Source organism: Jaculus jaculus, chromosome 18, assembly GCF_020740685.1.
Source record: "Jaculus jaculus isolate mJacJac1 chromosome 18, mJacJac1.mat.Y.cur, whole genome shotgun sequence".
NCBI classification, from domain to species: Eukaryota; Metazoa; Chordata; class Mammalia; order Rodentia; family Dipodidae; genus Jaculus; species Jaculus jaculus.
In genome coordinates, this window is record NC_059119.1 from 58,750,110 (window position 1) to 58,765,697 (window position 15,588).

At 39.6% G+C, this 15,588-nt stretch overlaps 1 protein-coding gene across 6 annotated transcripts in view; it reads right to left on the reverse strand.

The window, feature by feature from the left end:
* LOC101606968 (WD repeat containing planar cell polarity effector) overlaps positions 1-15,588 on the reverse strand; it is a 262,683-nt gene that overhangs the window by 151,417 nt on the left and 95,678 nt on the right. For all 6 annotated transcript variants that reach the window (XM_045137784.1, XM_045137783.1, XM_045137782.1 and 3 more), the window contains 3 exons: positions 7,579-7,693; positions 4,509-4,642; positions 931-1,122 (listed from right to left, as the gene is read on the reverse strand). In XM_045137784.1, coding sequence (XP_044993719.1) covers positions 931-1,122; positions 4,509-4,642; positions 7,579-7,693 — 441 coding nt within the window. The remainder of the gene's footprint in view (positions 1-930; positions 1,123-4,508; positions 4,643-7,578; positions 7,694-15,588) is intronic.

Sequence of the window (15,588 nt, forward strand, 5' to 3'; positions counted from 1 at the left end):
AATGGTGGTCATAAACAGGAAATATACAGGACTAGGGAAAACTTCTTTAGCAAAGAAGTGATTTTACTCATTACAGCAGAATAAGGAAAGTTCCAGAAAAAGGAAACTAAGACATCTATAGCAGACTGCAAGAATTCTTAAAGATGACTATATATATATATATATACATATATATATATCTCAAACATAAATACATAAATATTAGGACTTTTAAATCTTAAAAGACAGCCTGAAATGAGGCATGGCGGGACATGCCTTTGATCTCAATACTCCAGAGGCTGAGGCAGGAGAAGCAGGAGTTCTGATCTACCTAACAAAACTCAGTCTCACAAACAGAAACAAGCAAACCCAAAAGACAGTCTGGAATCGTAAAAAAACTAGACCTAATCATTTTGTCTCAGAATACCAAATTTGAGAAATACTTCTTGAAGTCTCAAAGATAATAGATTTCAAGGGAAATATTGGAATGTAATGTTTCACCCAAGTAAAACTGTGACTAAAAGTAAGGTCTATTTTTTTTTTTTTTTACTTTTAAAAAGAAACAAAATTAATTATAAAAAGGTATTGGCATCAATACACATCTCTCCATTAACTTAGCTCCACTCTCTAAATGAAGAAGGTCTGGTACACAGGGCTAGTAACTTTCTCCAGCACAGAGAGGAGTCAGGTAGTCGGGGGAGAATGAGAAATCGAGCTCAAAGCCTGGGCTGTAACCACTGCTCTCCCCCAGCCGGACCTGAAACTGCCTTGTTACATTTGAGCTGTGATAAGTTTTAGGCTCTCATTTCCTATGTAATTTCCTTGTATGGCTATTTGAAGGAAAATGAATATAAGTTTAAAAGCATATTCACACATATTTCAAACTAGAAGACGGACAGTACTGTTTTATTTGCACTTCACTGAAAGGTGGACATTGGTTTTAGGATTTACCTCTAGTCTTCCTTGAGCACAACCTAGGAGCAGCAGGTTGGCTCTGTCTTTCTCAGAAGAAATTGGAGTCCAAGGCCAAGCCTCATCACTGACCAGTGGCCACCAGCAGACAACTATATCCTGTGCACAATTAATAGCCAGATGACGCTCTGTTGTCTTATTTGCTGGCCCAGAGATGTCATAATAGGAAACCTAATGGTTAAAAAAAAAACATGCAAAAACATTTCCTTTAAAACATGCAAAATCTTCGGAATATTTCAAAAATTAAAGCATCTGTAAATGTAGATGCATGCAAGTAAATATGCATCTTAAACATGTGCGTAAGAAGGTGTCAGGATTTACCAAATTCTTTTGACACATAGATAAAAAAGACATATGTTCAAAATTCTCCCCATTTTTAGCTGAGGAAAGGAAAAGAAAAATTTGAGTTGGGGGGAATTAGATGTCGCAATTCCAATCAATACCGAAATGTACAGTCATGGTTGCATGGCAGTATCGACCTGCACGTGGATTTAAGACCATCTGTATTGCATGACGAGCTCAGTGCTGCTGGCCAAATGCTGACCAGGAGTGTCTGACTGTTTAAGACATAACACATTAACAATGACTGACAACAATAAAGGGAAAAACAACTTGAGGCAAATATCTCTTAAAATATATGAGATATATACACGTATATTCTGCATAAAAGGGATAAGCCATGGCATCATGCGTAAAAGTTTATGCAGCTTCTGAGGACCCTGCCTCTCTCTCTCTTAGGAAGGATTTGTAGAATTTATTATTCAAACTATGTTATTTTGGAACATGGTTATTTGAAAACATAAGCACGGCACCATCTGGGTGACACATGCCAAGGAAATATAGATTGCACCGTATTTCTGCTTAAGGAATTAATGGAAGGTTGATAGCTTGGAAGGAGAAAAAAAAAACTATCTTGCCATTGCTGGTCAGCAATAATCGAACCACTTTCTGGGGATTAAGCGCATGGCTAAGCCTACTGGACCAGACACTAGCAAAGGGCAGGGGGTCTTCTTATCAGAGGAATGCTTCTGGAGCCAGTCTCACTACATGACAGATTGCTTTCATATTCCTGTCTGCAAGGCAACAAAGGATGGCAGTAATGCGATAATGCCAGAGTGCAATGGGTGTTAAGAACCCGTTGCATTTATGTATTGTATTTAGTAAATAATCAGGCTCATCCAAATTGTGATCTCACCACTCAACCAAGGCCATTAAAATCAAGGTTAATGCTTTAATAATCCTCTGCTATTTTTTTCAATATGGTCAAAAGGAACCCTTTTCTATTTGCATGGTCATAATATTATTGACCTCTTCATCCTCTGAATGCACATCAAAAGGAACCGAAATCAAAGTAATTACTGTTGTTGTTCTCTTGCGGTAAACATTTAACTCCTTGCTCTATTCCTTCACTGTTGAATGGAATTGGATTTTTAAAATTAGGCAGGAAGGCTTGTTAAAGGTCAACAGTTGCAGGATATTTACCCGAAATTCTTTTTTCCCCAAATTATTTCAATCTTAAATAACGACACAAAGGCACAGGTATAAAGAAAATCAGAGCTATTATACTCTATATCACTGCCACGTTCCAAACTTCAAGTGGGCAATAAAACACAAGTGAACTTTATGCTGTTAAATTCAAATAATTGTATTTAAGTTCTCAATTGTTATTAATGCAATTTTCTTCTTATTTGAGCAAAATGCCCCAACGTAATTGCTAAGTACTTTAAAATATACATACATATTTTGATGGCCAACTCAACATGCGGGCATGTTACCTACAAATTGCTAGATGAGAAAATTGAGTCAAAATGAAGGACTGACATTTTCAGTTCTTATATAATGAAAACTAGTTATAATATTTGAAATTTTTGTGTTTCCTTTGAGTTTTCATGATATTGGTATTTTGTCATAATGACAAGCATGGCAAGTAAAATGAATAAGTTTCCTAAAATATCCTTCCAGTGGGCAAATGGTAGTAATGACTAATTATCATGTATCTATATTTTAAATACTGAAGCAAGAAATTAAATTCATGGGCTTTTCAAAGGGAAGCATATTAATTCTCTAATGTATAGAAGTGGTGTGGAGTGCCCTTGTTCCAAATTTTCCAAATCCAAAGGCAGAAGGAATGATATAATTCCCTTATTTCAAGAATAAAGACTATTTTCAACATTTTTTCATAACAACAATTGACACCCGAGTGTCAATTTTCTCTGCTCTCATTAACAGGTATCTCTCAGTCTAAAAGATTCACCAAGCTACATATCACATCTAAAATAAACTGAGTAGTCATTCAACTTAGCATTAACAACAATTACTTTAAATTTCTTCAGTTGATGAATATTGGCATATTTCAGGACTACTATTAAGAGATAACATTTCAAATAAATCCATGTTAACCCTTTGGAAAATAATAGCCTTGTAAGGATGCTAAAATGATTTTTTACTATATAATACACGAGTATCAAAAATTTCCAATTAAAGAAAATCATTATTATACAAAATTTGATAGAAGCTCTACAAATCTGGCAAGCAAGCCAGACTATAGTTTGTTATGACCATGAAAAACTTGTCTCAGGTATTTTTATTCCATGCTAAAACTTTTTAAAAATAAGAATAAATGTTTCTACTTAAAACTAAATTGTCTCTGCATCATAATCACCTCAGCCATTATAACCAATAACACCAAAGTGTAACACTTAGGTAAAAATCCAATTTTTCCAACAATACATACAAGCTGCAAGCTACAGAGCTGGTTTCTAAACATCTTTGCCTTTCCCAGCACAAGAGAGCATCTTTTTCAAGGAGGCTGTAATATCACTGTTCCCAGTGAACAGTGAACTGTCTCAAATCCACGTCACAGACGCTGGATCAGTCTTGCAAATACAAGTCACTGCTGAAAAGAGGCCTTGGACTGAAACAGCCTGGAAAATGTATTAGATCCTCATCCTGGCAGGGAGTGTGCCTGTCCAGCACTTAAAATGTAATGTGGCAACATTTAAACACATCATTTAAAATAAAAATCCAGCCTGGACAGATGTAAGTAAAGTCCCTGATACAAGGAAACAAATTACCTGGAGTAAGTGAAGATGATGCCAGAAAGAAATTTCTTTTTGTATTAACAAAAAGTATTAACTGTGTTAACAGTTGTGTGTGTGTGGGGGGGGGGGGTAGACATCTTCCCATTACTCATTACATTTTTCTGTTACTATTTCAAAGTACCTTTTTCCTTTTTTGTAATGGAAACCAGTGCAGTTACATGGATTCTTAGGGGGAAATGAAAATGGTGTATATACAACCACTGGCAAGAAAATCAACTTTATCCTCCATAAGTACTGTATGAACTGCCACTGTTGGCCACCACCACAGTGGAAGTACAAAAAAGAAAAGAAAAAAAAAGCATAGCCACTATTTGTAGTGAAATCAGCTTAATCTTTGAATAATTCAGAATTCTCTGAAATTAGAAATGTTCAAGAATAATAAGCATAATATTAACCCACAGAATACTCTGGTATACATTAAATTAATAATACCACCATACACATTGAAATTTTTACCTTATAATCCAAAGCCGAGAGTTTTTCCAATCTTTTATTTATGTCAGGAGAATCCATTTTCTTGGTAAACTGAATAAAGCATAGTTTATTTTGTGCCAAAAATGTTAAGATGATGAAACTGTCTGTGAGAAGAGCTACAACAATGATTTAATGATACCAAGTTAGAATAAAATAATGCAGTTATATTTTTTCTATTAAAACATTATAAGAAGCTATTTTTAGAACATAGTTATTGACTGAAATTACTAAAATCTCTTAAACATAATGATGTTTTACAAGAATCTTAAAGATATTAGCAACAAATAACTTCCAATATAATCATATAGATTTGATATTTTTCAATTTGCAGTAATGTTTAGGGGCCACCCTCAAATGAAATATATGTGGAACCAGGGTTTAAAAAGCATAAACAGAAGACAATTTTGAACCTGAAAGTAAAGATAGATACTGTGATTTGTTCTGGCACAAATTATCACATAAATATAGACTTTACATAAAGATAGAACTAATTCATTTGAGAATAGAGTAGATGGATGCTGATCAGTATTCTCTAACAATCTCATTTTTTATTTATTTATTTTTTGTCTTTTTGTTTTGTCTTGTCTTGTTTTTCAGGGTAGGGTCTCGCTCTAACCCAGGCTGACCTGGAATTCACTATGTAGTTTCAGGGTGGCCTGGAACTCATGGCGATCCTCCTACTTCTACCTCCTGAGCACTGGGATTAAAGGCATGCACCACCACGTCCAGCTCTCATTTTTTTGTCTTTTATTATTTCATTTTGGCATGTGGTATGTGTGTGCATGTATGTATACACGTTGTGGATGCACATGTAGGCACAGATGCATGTCTAGACCACATGATGACTTGAGGTGTCATCCTAAAGTGAATCACCTACCTCTTTTTGAGACAATGTCTTTCATTGGCCTGGAGCTTGCCAATTGGGGTACACTGGCTGGATGGCCAGTGAGCACCAGGAATTTGCCCATCTCTACCCGCCCCCCCCCCCATTTCAGGTGCAGGCCTCTACTTTCAGCGTTTATGTGGGCAGGCAGAATGGAATCCAGGCAAGCTCTTTACCCGTGAGGTAAACTCTCCCTAGACCCTGATGTTTTCTTAAGTTAAGTTTTGTTCTTTTGAGGGCAATACAAGCTGAATGAAATAAAGCATTTTACACCTAATTTGTACATTGCATAAATTAATCTTTAATAATGAAGATTAACAAAAAATACTCCTACAACTTTATTTCTAAAACATATAAACAGGAAACAGGTAGATAATGTCACAAGCTATATAAAAGGGTTAATAATGTTCTAAGAAATGACTGCTAAGAACATGAAATAGAGATCTGAAGAATGCTTACATTGTTCCTAGCCAAAATAAATTAATGAAGATCTCATATGCATATTTATTGCTGCACCCTTGGATGTGCAAGCAGCAGCCAACAGAGAGCTGCTAAGAAACCTCATTGTCACCATGTTTCATGAAGGAATATTATCTCAGGAACAAAGCAAGAAACAAATGTAACAAGATTAGAAAGAAGAATTAGAAATTCAAGAATTCAAGAATTAGAAAGAATGATTAGAAAGAATAGCAGCTAAAGCTCCCTTTAAATTAAGTTTGTATAGGGAAACATCAGTATAGCAAAATTTTAACAGTGACCATTGCAGCGACAGTGTCAGCAAAGGGCTTATTATCGGGACGTGAAGATGGAACTCTTCCCGAGCATGTTGCTGCACGCAGAGGAAAGGACTTGCCTGCACCCCGGTCCTGTTTGTTACTATCCGTGGTGCTGCTAACCAAACTAATCCTGCCAAGTCCTTTCTTTCAGATGACACATGGTGTCTGACTTCACTCAGAGACAGCTCCTGGAGCACGCAGCTCTGTCCTTTTACTAGAAATACATCTTCCTTTGGGTATTCAGTTTAAGATACTGATCATTTTAAAAAATATTCTACTGTTTATTTATTTATTTGAAACAGAGAAAGGCATAGGCAGAGAGAGAGCGAGCGAGCAAGGGAGAGAGAATGAGTGTGCCATGGCTTCCAGCCACTGCAAACAAACTCCAGACGCATGTGCATCTGGCTTACGTGGGTCCTGGGGAACCGAACCGAGGTCCTTTGGCTTTGCAGGCTAGTGCCTTAATTGCTAAGCCATCTCTCCAGCCCTGATACTGATTATTTTTAATCTGTCATGATAATGAAATTTGCTTTTAGATCTCAAATCAAAGAACATAATCTTCAAAATCTGGAGTCAGCGAGGATAGAATGCAGGTGGGTCCTGCAGTCAGAACTTACGTTCAAGCCTCAGCTCGGCCAGTCACTGGCTACATAAGACTGGCCGTGTTCTGAGCAGCTCAGCTTCCATTCCCTTATCTATGAAAATGACAATAACCAACCCTTATGTGGTTGCTTTCTTGGATCAGATGGGATGGGTAGAATGGCAGCCAGTACAGAGCCCTTACAGCTCCACAAAGATCAGCAACCTTCCCACTCAATAATCACTTTTTTTCCCATGTTCTTTGTACCAATCAGGCAACAAATGCTTATGCTGTCACTTATCAGTAGATTTACCCTGTAAACTGACATTATTTTTTGATATTTAAAAATATATCCCCAAATCTCTCAAAAGGTAGTATTCAAGTATTTCAATAACAAAGAACCTTCTTACAAGAATCAAAGGACATATGATATTTTACTTATGAAATTTGTCTTGTTGGCAAACTTGGGTTATTTACTCAAAAAATCCACTTGAAAGTGAAAAAAAAATTTGGAATGTCAATAATAGAGGAATGATTTTGAAAGAATAAAAAGCTTATCTTCAATATATATTCAAAATATTTTAAAGAGTGGAAAATCTATAGAATATGGGCCTAATACTTAACAAGAAAAAAAAAAAAAGCAATGTTAGTTGAAACTTGTTTTGGTTCCAGGGGTTTTAAGTATGCTATTACAAGCAATTACTTGTTGTATTTGCAAGTCCCCAGTGGTAATAATTAGTCTACCTGTTGATACAGTATTTCTCCTGCCCTACTGTTAATGTAGGCAATGGATTTGCACATGGGGATAATTACCATCGCTGATGGTGTCTGAGATGAGCTTCCCCACCAGGCTTCTGTCAATCACCACTTTCTCCAGCTGTGGCCCAGAAAGGCTTAGCCACACCAGCACACCTGAACCAAAGAGAAGCTTAAAAAGGAAAAAAAGAAAGAAAGAAAAGTTAAGGGGGAAAGGTGAGGGAGACACGCTGAAAATTGGAATCTTTAAAAACCTCTCATCAATAATACAACTTACATAGATATTTGCACATGCATTTATACCATGTAATTATAAAGGTTTCTTAACTTAAAAACAAAAATCAGCATTCTGAATACAAACAGGAGGCTAAATGATGCAATGTATGGAATGCATTGATTAAAGCTGTGTGGAGAAACCAAATTTATTGCATGTTTATTAGAACCCTGATCATTTAAATTCTTAAAAAGTATGCCGGGCATGGTGGCACACGCCTTTCATCCCAGCACTTGGGAGGCAGAGGTAGCAGGAGCTTCAGGTCAACCTGGGCTAGAGCAAAACCCAACCTCAAAACACTAAAAAAACAAAAATAAAAAAGTGCCCATGCCAAATAAAATGCCCCTTTTGTTTTGTATTCAGAAAGTGTAATATTGTCTATTAAAATGTTCACAAGTTTACAGTTTATTGTATGAAACAAAAAAATGTCTTGAGGGGCTGGAGAGATGGCTTAGCGGTTAAGTGCTTGCCTGTGAAGCCTAAGGATCCTGGTTCGAGGCTCCATTCTCCAGTACTCACGTAAGTCAGATGCATAAGGGGGCACATGCATCTGGAGTTCGTTTGAAGGCCCTGATGCGCCCATTGTCTCTCTCTCTGTCTCTTTTTCTCTCTGACTCTCTCAAATAAATTTAAAAAATATCTTGAGGTTTGGATAGTTATTACTACCCATTAAATACAGAAGAAGGAAGCCACAATTATATTATAAACAGTTACTATAAGAATTTATGTGGAATTTAAGCCCTACTTCTGAAAATGAAGATCTTATCAGCCTAGAAAGATAAAATACATGTAAATCGAGACAATTAAGTAAAATGTTAAACTTTAAAAGTTCTAAATAAATAACACTTTCGAAAAATGATTTTACAAAGTATAACAAAGCCTCCAGGTTTTATCAATACAAGTGTTCAACCATACACTCAACAAAAGATGCTTGGATATCACCATTATAACTTTGCACTGCTCCTTTCCATTTGTAGCAGCATAATTCATTCATCTCCAAATGTTTAAAACTTCTGAAAGAAATCTGCATATGTATATGCTTATTATCTATGAGATTTTGAAATATCAACATTGGAAGAAATTGTTTCACCTTCAAGGCAACAGACTCAAAGCTGGTGAATCATGGAATAGCATATGGCATAAGAAGAAAAAAAACCCAATTGTCAGTAAACTAATCATGAATATGCTAGCCAAACGCAAAGACAACTTCATTTTAAACAAAACTGGGGAATCCCCCACCCACCTAAGCCATCACGTCCCAGGGAGCAGAGGGTTCTGTGTGAAGAGTGACTTGGGCATGTGTCACAGATGAGAGACCATTGTCTTAGGAAAAAACACACACACACACACACACACACACACACACACACACACTCTTCTCCTGCTGCTAGAATCCTTGTTCTGAGCAATACAAACTTTATTTTTACTTCATTTAATGACTGCCCTGGTTAAACTCAGTTCCTCTGTAGGGGTACACAGCAGGGGTGATAGGAAGACTTAAGTTTTGGAAAGTAATAAAAGAAGGCATATTTGTTCCAAGACTTTCTAAAGACATAAAAAAAAAATCTCTACTGAATTACATCCAGCCCTACAACATAATTTGATGGCAATTGTTGATACAAGATCCCTATGGGAATGCTCCCACAGCAACAGAGGCATGTGGTCTTCACTACCCAAACTTTCAGGAAAAAAAAAATCTTTTATATTTAGTCTTTACCTTAATAGATTTTCTCCTTTCCATTTTGCTCAAAATATCACTAAAACCTACCTATTTCTACTTGTTTTTATTTATTATATTTTATATCTGTTTCTTGAGCAAGTCTTTGCTTAATTATTCACTGAGGCTAGCTCCTTACAGATATTGAGTGAGCCACAGTTAGCTTTATATCTTCAGGGTCTGTGAAATGCTGGGTGCATAGGAAGTGCTCAGTAAATGTTTAGAGAAACAATCATAACTAACTCATTTATTCCTATGGGGAGGCTAAAACTGATTTAAAGATTTTTATTGGCTATTCATGTGTTTTATATTTAATGAAGACTGAATGTTGACTATTAACATGCACTTGCCTAAACTTAATGTCTCAAAATCAATCATATATAATCCTCAAAGTATTAACCCTAGATTCATAAAGAGAAGCAGAGACAGACACCAGGAAGTGAAATGAAGTGACGTCACTGAGCTCACTATACATCCTGGGAATTCTGGGGCAACTGAGCAGGTGGCGACTCTGGACCTCGAGGTTAAGCCTAAAGCTTCCTTCTTAGATCTTCACTTGGGGTTTTCTTCAATTGTATCTCTAAATACCAAAGACAATAGCGTGGTGGTTACGAACACACGCTCTGACATCAGCATGGACTAGCTGTGTGACACAGATAGTTATTTAACCTCTTTGTATTTATATTTCCTTATTTGCAATACTAACTTATTTTATTTATTTATTTTTTGTTTTTTTGAGGTATGGTCTCACTCTGGTCCAGGCTGACCTGGAATTTACTATGTAGTCTCAGGGTGGCCTCAAACTCATAGTGATCCTCCTACCTTTGGCTCCTGAGTGCTGGGATTAAAGGCGTGCGCCACCACGCCTGGCAAACCTATTTTTAATAAAGTGTTTTCTACATGTCTTGTCTTGTGACTTTTATTTTTATTAGAGAAAGAGGGAGAGGGAGAGAGAGAGAGATTGAGAGAGAGAGAGAGACAGAGACAGAGAATGGGCTCACCAGGGCCTCTAGCCACTGTAAACAAACTCCAGACACATGTGCTACCAGGTGCGTCTGGCTTACATGGGACCAGAGAATCGAACCTGAGTCCTTAGGCTTCGCAGGCAAGCACCCTAACCCTAATTGACAAGGTACCTGCAAGTTTCTTTAGAACTCTGTAATTTGTCCAAGCTTTTCTTTTTCCTGATTTTCTGCTATCAACATTACTAGCATGAAAAAACCCTTGTCCTCAGAAAGAAACCATTCTACCCACACATGAGCATGCATTGTGCTGTGAGTTTTAAGAGGCCAGTTTTGTGGGATAGAGAAGAAAATTACAGCCTGGGGGAGTGAATGAAAGAGGGAATTATGGACTGGAGAGATTGCTTAGTGGTTAAGGCACTTGCCTGCAAAGACTAAGGAAGGACCCAGGTTTGATTCCCCAGGACCCACGAAACCCAGATGCACATGGTGGTGCATGTGTCTGGAGTTTGTTTGCAATGGATGGAGCCCCTGGTGTGTCCATTCTCTCAATCTTCCTTGTTCTCTCTCTCAAATAAATAAACATATTTAAAAGAAAAAGGGAATTAATGCTAGAAAGAATTTGAAAAATTCTTGGCATGGGAGAAACCATGCATGCATCATGTGATCTGCACATGGAGATAGCAGCAGGGACCTGCGCCCTATGCACTTTGTCCAGTGAGCTTGAGTATCTCTTCATATATTTACCCACCATCCCCTAAATACAGTTAGCACATTGGATGAGCCAGGCGCTGTTCTGAATGCTCAAGATACATCAGTGACTAAAACAGACAATGCCTTTATTCTCCTGTCCTCATGGAGCTTACTTTTGAGTGTGGATACAGATGATAATCAACTAGTTTTAATATCATTTCAGTTAGTAATAAGAACTATGGAGGAAAAGAAGCCAAAATAAACTTGGGTCTTTGGGAAGGCACTGTTTTGAGAGGGATGACTACTAAAGGAAAAAGGGGCTGGAGAGATGGCTTAGCGGTTAAGCGCTTGCCTGTGAAGCCTAAGGACCCCGGTTTGAGGCTCGATTCTCCAGGACCCATGTTAGCCAGATGCACAAGGGGGCGCACACATCTGGGGTTCGTTTTCAGTGGCTGGAGGCCCTGGTGTGCCCATTCTGTCTCTCTCTCTATCTGCCTCTTTCTCTCTCTTTGTCCATCGCTTTCAAATAAATAAAAAATAAATAAATAAAAGAAAATGGCCTTCTTGGAGAGATGACACTGGAGGACAGACCCAAATAAAGAAAATGCACAGGTCACATGAGTGTCTGCAGAAAGGAAGTCTGAGGCGGAGAGAAGGCAACAAAAGGCTAAGGTTAGAAAGTGGCTGGGACGGCCGCGGAATGCTGGTCGGGGCACCGGGACGGACAAGTAGCGCGGGCCGGGAAGAGGGAGGTGGGCAGGCGGTCAAGGGGCAGCTTATATCAGAGCTTGTCGACAAGGAGCCATTGGGTGGAACGCAGTGCGAAATTACAATCCAGATTTTATTTTTAAAGTGTTTCATCTATTTGAGAGAGACAGAGAAAAACAGACTATGAGTGTGCCAGGGCCTCCTGCCGTTGCACGTGAACTCCAGATTTGTGCACCATTTTGTGCGTATCTGGTGTTACATGGCTACCGGGGAATTGAACCAAGGCCACCAGGCTTTGCAAGAAAGTGCCTTTAGCTGCTGAGCCATCTCTCCAGCCCCTACAATATATCTATCCATCTATCTATCTATCTATATTTATTTATTTATTTTTGGTTTTTCAAGGTAGGGTCTCACTCTAGCCCAGGCTGACCTGGGATTCACCACAGAGTCTCAGGGTGGCCTCGAACTCACAGCGATCCTCCTACCTCTGCCTCCCGAGTGCTGGGATTAAAGGTGTGGACCACCACGCCCAGCTACAATCTATATTCTAAAGGACACAGGACAAAAGTGGAAGCAAGGAATCCATTACAAGGCAATGGTCCCAAGAGAAGATAAGGGCTTAACCTAGAATAGCCATGCTAGAGGAAATATTGTGGGAAAACTTAAAGATGTCAACAGTATCTACTTGCACTTCCTGAAATTTGGATATGGCATATAAGAAAAAGACTCGATGTCTGGGCCTAAGAAATTGGGCTTAACTGAGGTGAAGAATGTTAGAGGAAAAGCAAAGTAGATTATGGAGAAGAAAGAGTTTGGTTTGGGGTACATTCAGGGTGTCTGTGGACATGCAGGAAGAGATATACAACAAACAATTAGAAATGAACAAGAAGTTCAAGGTGGAGTGGTGGCTAATGTCATCAACTATATAAAGGTCGTCTTCAAACTCATGGAAATGGACAAGCACTCCTCAAAAAAAAAAAAAAAAAAAAATCATTGGAAACAGAGAAAGGTCTGAAGCCCGAATTCTGGGAGATTCTAACCATTAGTGGTAGGCTAGCCGTATGACGCTAAGCCATTGAACGTCACCGCGTCTTCATGTCCTCATCTGAAGAAAACGCATGACACTATCTGCTTCATAGCAGGAGATTTTGTTTGAGAAATCAAGTTAAGCATCTGACTGAAACAAAGTTTGGGCATTTGTTAGGAGTCGAGGCATGCCAACCAATTCAGATCTCTGAGCGTCCTTCCCTGACTGACACCAGCTTTTGGAATATGAAGATGCAAATAAAGTAATAAGCTATGAATGTGTTTCACTGAAGAGCCTGTGGGGAGGATAAAGTTTCCAAGTAATGACGCCAAAATCATTCCTGCATGTGATACAAGAGATAACTACAGTAGGGGGAAAATAAATCGTCTGAAACTCAGAGAAAGAATATTCTAGTCCAAACAGGAAAGTTCTAGTCTCCTCTGCCTGTTTAACCAAAACAATTCCTCCAAAACACAAAGCCTGTTGAGAAGATTTAGAACCAGGAGGGAAAAGGGCACCAAGGTCCTCTTCTCTGGCAAAGGGCGAAGGATTCTGGCAGCTCAGAAAATGAGAAGAGAAGGGCCCAAGGGACAAGAGAATGGGCGCGCCAGGGCCTCCAGCCACTGCGAACAAACTCCAGACGCCTGAGCCACCTCGTGCATCTGGCTTCCTTTGGCTTTGCAGGCAAACGCCTTAACCGCTAAGCCATCTCTCCAGCCCATCATGCTTTCGTTTCAAGAAACTCTGACATGATTCTTAGGTTGTTCAAATGGCTCTGCAAAGTATTTCCTCTTAACATTACGATCTACATTCTTAAATTCAACACCTAACTGGGAGCAAAATGATGAGAAAAAGTGATATCGGAAGATATCATTAGGACAAAATATAGAGGGATGAGGGCAAGAGGTAAGTAAAGGGCTTGCTTTGCAAGTATGAACCCATGCACAAGTGGTGGGAACGGTGGTTCATGCTTGGATCTCATGGGGGGGGGGGGGTAGAGACCAGATCACGCCCGAGGCTGGCTAGCTGGGCAGTGTGGCTTCACTGGTGAACTCCGGCCAATGACAGAGCTTGCATCACAAGCAGTGAGCAGCGCTCCTGAGGACTGAAGCCCCAAGTTGCCCTATGACCTCTTCCCTGCATGCTCCCGTGTGCTCCTCAACATGCATACACTGAAACTTTAATCAAAAACATAAATACTGAGGGTGAAACGGTCTACATGGGGTGAAGGGAGAGGATGAAGAAGAGGGGCTGGGAGGAAATTTAACCCATATCTAAGTTGTTATGAATAAGCCACAAAAGAAAGAGATAAGGGCCAAGCAAGGTGGCACATGCCTTTAATCCCAGCACTCAGGAGGCAAAGGTACGAGGACTGCCGTGAGTTCAAGACCACCTTGAGAAAACATGGTGAATTCCAGGTCAGCCTGAGCTAGAGCAAGACCATACCTAAAAAGAGAGAGAGAGAGAGAGAGAGAGAGAGAGAGGACGGGGGGAGGTTTGGACAGAAATGTCTTGTAGAGACAGACAATATTATGCCCAGAAATCATATTGATTGTTATTAGAAAAATTTCAGTGCCAGGGTCAGGAGACCTTCCAGCAAGTTGTTGGCCAAGGAGGCCCCTGATGCCCCCCAAACATCGTAGGCTATTAGCAAGGCTCTTTGCTGTCCACCAAAACTGCATGGTAAGACCCTATTGCTGAATGCTACTCACGCCCCGGCTGCAGGTCCCTGAGAAACCAAGCTGGAGCAGAGGTGGCATAGAAATGCCCATCACACCGGCAAAGCATTGCAGAAGAGGTGAAGGAAAGAATGGAAAAGCCAAAGCAAGGGAGGAGTGTATGGCAATACTGTCGTCCACAGACAAAGTGGCCATGGTATTGATGACCTCGCCATGGCTTAGGCTACGTACACAAGACCAGCATATCAGGAGGAAAGAAAATGCTGGCGTCAAAGTGGAAGAGACTCTACTTGGAAAGAAGGGATTGAGTGGAGTGGGGAACATGGGAGGGGAGAGGGAAGGTGGTGGAAGGGGGTCCTGACCATGGCTTATTGTCTGTATTTGTTGTTGATAAAAAGTTTAAAAATACATTCAATACCAAAATGCCAAAAACCTATGTGAGTGTTTCCCACATACCAGGTATATCCAGACGGAGACGGGATAGCAAACAAAGCAGTCACAAATTGGTAGAATGTGTACAAAATACAGGAAACCTTATCTTAGAGGGAAAAGGTTTAGGTTAGGGTGGATGACTACCTCCTAAAAGAGGTGGCTTATACCCATAAGGAACAGAAATATTGTAATCTGGCCTCAAGCACTGATGGGCTGGTTTAAGTAATTGGTAGCCATGTTGCAATAGTGATCACAGACAATTCATTGAATTCAGAATTCCCACAGGGTAAGAGCCTTGCCTCCCCCCGCCCCACACCACCAATCCACGTGACTGCTATAATATCTGAGTAGAACAGAAAAGGGAAATGGAAGTCATCTATGATGGGCAGGCAGCAGAGACAGATCCCATGAAAATAAGAGTTCTATGGGCTGGAGGGATGGCTTAGCAGTTAAGGCATTTACCTGCAAAGCCAAAGGACCCTGGTTCAATTCCCCAGGACCCATGTTAGCCAGATGCACATGGGGGCCCATGCATCTGGAGGTCGTTTGCAGTGGCTGGAAGCCCTGGTGCACCC